Genomic DNA, 5,250 nt, shown 5'->3' with positions numbered 1-5,250 from the left:
GTTTAAAAATAACTCAGGGACAGTGCTTCGTCAGTTACAGTGTGTTTGTGGGATAGATAAAAACAAATAAGCCTATAATTCCTAAAGCTAAAATTCACTTTGGTTACAGAGGCATTAATGCCTAAAAATATACACTGGAGTTGCCCCGTCTTTTGATTTCCAGATTTGTGTCCTCAGACTAAGAAAAAATACAGAATCAGAACTCTGTGTGCATGTTAAACTCACAACTTTATTTGGTCTCTTCATTTATCATACTGTGCTTGCTTTTTTCTTGACTGTAAAAAAAAAAAAATGTAAGTGGCTTCCAATTCCAAGCACCTCTTTTCGAAGGCGTGTGAAGCTTCGACTCCCGTGACACATGACTCGCTGTGTACTATTGCCTTTACTAATGGGTATCAGGGAATTATTATTTCTCGTTATCTATTAATGTTAGTCATAAATATACACAAAATAGCCCTTAATGTTGTTGTATAAAAGAGGATAAACACAAACATAAAATAACTTAATTGGACAGCACACACTACATGGCATTCGTGAAGTTTGTACTCACACATGATCATCGTTGTATGTCACTGTCCTAATCTGAAACTCTTATTTCTCGTGGTTACTGCCTTGATGAACTTCACTCTCACTTGTCTGCTGAAGTCACCAAGGATGGCACAATATAAACACTGCTCTTGAACACTGACATATAAACAAATGGCAGGAGACTTCGACCGAGCATGATTTCGGTCATATCTAACTGAGAGATTAAATCTGAGAAAGTACCTCACATATTATTTTGTGTTAAATATATTATAGAAGATTAATTACCCTTGGAGATAATATTTTTCATATCTATAAAATGTACGGATATTAATATACTGTAGAGTATTCTTTACTTATACTGCTCTCTGGTGGGTGTTGGGTGAAAGTGAGATGATTTTAGCTATGACTGTATCATCTTGCACATCATTCTGGTTTCAAAGCATAATCAGATTGCTCCTACAGTATTTCAGTATTTTCAGATGATTTATGTACCGTAATGCATGCATGACTTCAGAAGCCATCATATGCTATACAATTACAAGACTCGAAAATGAAATGTTGATTCTCGTGGCACTAATAGGTAGTTACATTTCTTAACACTGAATAATGAAAAATACTGTCTTTCCTACGGGATGTAGGTGATGGTAATGTTGGCCTCCATAAAAGACTCAGGATGACAAGTATATTGCAGCTCTAGTATGTTAAGGGTGCATACTGGAGGAATATAACTACTCAGGGCACGGAATGTATCTAGTGATGTCTTAATGGTGAACAAAATATCCGTACTTCCCTTTATAACTACTGGAGCCTCGTTAAACATAGTGAAAGCCTTGGGACTGAGGACTTTCGTTTCCCAAGTACCTGGGCCGAGATTAACAATAGTATCGGCGATAATTTACCTATCGAAATTATTACATATTTCTGAAGTGCAGGAAATGGAATGAACCTGTTTTCTCGCTTCCATGTCCTTCCCACAGAAATATGTCTTGTTTGTGAATCAACGTCCAGGAAACACTCTGACCCCTTTGAATCCAAGTCTTAATTTCTTTTTCAAGAGTGTACCAAAGAGTCTGTGGCCCCAGGACTGTATTTCTATACAATCCTGCAAGACGCCTCTCACGGTACAGTCTCAGGAATACGGGATGTGGCAGTGACGAGCTTCATATGGCAGCAGTGAGGGAACGAGGCAAGCCCATTGCATCATTTTCCACAGTACTTAAAAAAAAAAAAAAATACAAATAAAAACGAAACACTGACTCTGCAAATAAATCTTGCTGATCAACTGAGAGTCTGATTATCCGAGTTTAATCCCTTCAGTACGTTGATGCACAGTTCTTTTTTCACTTTCCCAACCCTCAGACGATTTCATTCAGCTGAAGGCGATACCTCTTGTAGTTCCTGACAAACAACATCCATTAACCCAATCAATACAATGACATTACAATCGTATTCTCGCTACTTTCAGACTATCCCAGTGACTCAGGACCTCCCGTAATGAAGGGGTTACCATCTGAGTTGCCTCCCTCTTCCGTTTGATGCCGCACAACGTCCCTACTGCAGGAGCCATACGGATATGTTATAAAACCTGAAATTGCGAAGAAGGCAAAAACCCCAATTTTTTTTCTTTATAACTGACTGCAGTACGTGATCGAGGAGTAAGAATAGTTTGATCTTTCTACCTCGCTGCTGACTGCGTTCTGTCAGATGGAGTGCAGTCTATCTATTCCTATCCTCCCAGGTGATTTTGTAATTAGCCAGGTAAAAAAAAAATGAGGCTTGCCCACTACACCTTCGCGAACTCAGTTTCATAACACATCCCTTAGACCCCCGTGGAGTGCTTGAAGGTGTCTGCTCTGGAGATGTCTGTGAGGCTCTGTTTGGAGGCTCTGGCGGGCAAGGTCTTTTCGCTGTTGGTGAGGGCATCGTTGAGGTACTGGGCCTCCTCCTCATCGTAGTCCAGTGGAGGTGCGGAGGCGTCAGCATAGTGGCGGCGATGGCGGAGGCTTCGGCGGCTTGCAGTCCTCTCCTCCACCACCTGAAGCGGGGAAAGCAGAGTTAGAAAGAAAATACTTAGAGATGCGTCTGCTGGTAATTGAAACAGCTTGTATTTAAGAAACTGGTCACCCAAAAAGTCATATGTAATTTATTGACCGCATTCTTCTTGGCGTAGGTAACTGTAACACCTCCTCCTTGGCGATTTAATTTACCTTTATCTCAGAATCGTCTTTCTTGTTATTACTATAATCTTTGTCAGTATTTAAGATATATACTTTACACAAATTGAATACGTGCATCCCCAAATAAAATAGTTGAGAAACGACATAACAGTACCATTTATCTGTCTTTTGTATGAGAAATTGCCAAAGATTTTATACAATAAAGTAAAAATTGTTTAAATTTTTCAGACACTTCGTAGTCGTTAACCAGATAACGTGTCTCCCAAGGCGGGCATGTCTGACAGATACAAAAATACTACAAAAGAATCCGCAGTGCTAAGAATCATCCTATTTTCGCTGCGTGTCAAACTAACCTTATAAGTGAAGATGCCCCCGATGAGACAGAAGAGGATCATTATAACAATCTGCACCAGCGTGAGTCCCTCTGCGGCGTAGATGAACACATTCTCGTCCTGCGATTGCTCCCAGTTGATGTGTTCGTAGCGGCCCTGACGGATGAGCCACGACGCCAGGTAGTAGATGTTGATGGCGATGACGGCGAAGGACTTCATGAGCCACACCCAGGTCAAAGAGGGCTTGTGCTGCGGGGGAAAAGAGAAGAATAGTTAAGTTGAGGGTAGAGGTTAAAGACTGAAGGTGGAACATTGTCAGTGTAATGTTCATCGCCTATATCGTCGTCATTATCACCTGCATCAATGTACGAAAAATCATCATCATCATCATCATCCTATATCCCATTTATGAATGGAGTGGGCAGGATCCAGAAATAGGAGCTAAAAGATATAAAAGTAGACGTAACATTAGATTTCGTTAGCAGTTATTTATGGTGTGTCTGTACTGTGCATAAGAGCAGGAGTTTGTTGGGATCAAAGAAGCTGCCATGGAATATAAATTTTTGCATCTATTTACGAAATGTTGATATAATGTTAATGAAATCCAAGCGAGAAATTTTATAGAAAGAACTGCACCCTGAGTGAACATTGAATACTACTCTTCCCTTGCACAGTTTCAGCTCGAGAGGAGTATGTGAACAGAAATATCTTGGGAAGGATAGTAATAGACACACGAATACATGAGGAAAGTGTGTTGTGAAGAAATAAAAGCACAACTCTTTACCACGAAAGCCGGACACTTGAAGAAGTTATACAAGAGAACCAAAGATAAGCAGCAAAAAGGAGAGTTATTTCTCTGGAGGGGCTGAGGGAAGAAAGAAGAAAAGACCTTGTGTAGAGAAAGGTGGACCTTGGGAGGGGATAAGGACCAGTTGCGTCGCAGGAGGGTGGGTCAGCAAAGGTGGAGACACAGGGTCGTATTCTCGCTGGCTTTGAAAAGTTTATAGGCACCTCTTCTTTGGCTAGGTTTTCTCTCTTTTCTTCTTTCTTTTTCTTCCTTCCTTCCTTCCTACTTCTTCATGTACTTCCCCCTCTTCTTTGACTATTACTACAGCTTATTATATTGGACGTTCACAATATGTGTTCATTATCGATGTAGTCTGCGTCAACGGCGTAGAAGAGGAAATTAAAGCTAATATGCAAGATAAATATTTGAGTTCGAGGTGTTTCGAGTTCTCTCCATTAAGCCAACCAGAATATGGCAACGAGGTTCGTAATTTCTCGTGGGCCTGGGATGCTCAGAAGCCCTTTATTATTCCACACATAACACCGTATTTTTTTATGTCATTCAGAAATTTGCAATACCGACAAATTGTAACATAAATGAGAAAAAAACGTGCCAAATACGGAAATATAGTGGTTAGGAGGATGAACCATCTGGCCTACTAAACCCACGAAAATCTAGGCCACAGTGTTAGGTGAGGACTGGAGTGTGAGGGAAGGTATGGGAAGAGGATTAGTTAGAACTGTGAGCCTTAGTTTGTGGCATTAGCAGGATCCCCAATAGCTTTTCTTTACCAGTCAGTGGGTCTTGATTTTACACTATCGTGGATCGTTCAGATAGAATAGTTTATACCTCACAATGAGCACTATTTCGGTATATGGGTATAGTTCTTCCCAGACCAATTAATTTTTTGCATTGGGTACATTAATATTGTCCTCTACGTCATTTACACAAAAGGTATGTTAGTAAGAAAAGAAAAGACTGCCAAGATGTAATGTGCAATGTAAATCGCTAAAGAAAAAGATAATTGTGAGTCTCCTAAGTTCACGGGAGGGCTGCGTTGGCAAATGTGGCAAAAATATGATGGGGAATCAAGAAACATACAAAGACGGAGGAAGTGAAAATGGAGAAGATACAAGTAGGAGAAAAGAGAATGGGTTAGGTTTAGACTGAATCTGTGAGAACGAGAAGGAGGAAAATGAGAGCTAGAAGGTAGAGTTGAAGATGGAAAAATAAGGTTTGGATAGGCTAGGTAAGATCAGTCTTGCTGTGAAAGTAAACTAGTATTATCCCTTCGACGACGATTGGCCACATATTAGGCTAAAAAATCGTTTGGCAATAGTAGTGAGAACGTGATTAAGAGTTTTGATGATAGAGGGTTACAGGAGACGAATGAAGAGATGACTAAGGTGGGGAAGAAAATAGTAGA

At 40.3% G+C, this 5,250-nt stretch overlaps 1 protein-coding gene across 2 annotated transcripts in view; it reads right to left on the bottom strand.

Moving 5' to 3' along the window:
• Positions 1-2,276: 2,276 nt before the first annotated feature.
• The window catches only part of LOC145418910 (uncharacterized), a 17,430-nt gene continuing 14,456 nt past the window's right edge, over positions 2,277-5,250 (bottom strand). For both annotated transcript variants that reach the window (XM_080287177.1, XM_080287170.1), the window contains exons 5-6: positions 3,059-3,286; positions 2,277-2,563 (exon numbers count right to left, since the gene is read on the bottom strand). In XM_080287177.1, coding sequence (XP_080143303.1) covers positions 2,348-2,563; positions 3,059-3,286 — 444 coding nt within the window. In that variant the 3' untranslated portion in view covers positions 2,277-2,347. The remainder of the gene's footprint in view (positions 2,564-3,058; positions 3,287-5,250) is intronic.

This window comes from Coenobita brevimanus, chromosome 14 (genome assembly GCF_032717465.1).
Source record: "Coenobita brevimanus isolate Jiangsu-jjx chromosome 14, ASM3271746v2, whole genome shotgun sequence".
Taxonomy (NCBI): Eukaryota; Metazoa; Arthropoda; class Malacostraca; order Decapoda; family Coenobitidae; genus Coenobita; species Coenobita brevimanus.
The sequence above is the reverse complement of the archived record's forward strand: the minus strand, read 5'-3'. Positions and strand labels throughout refer to the sequence as shown.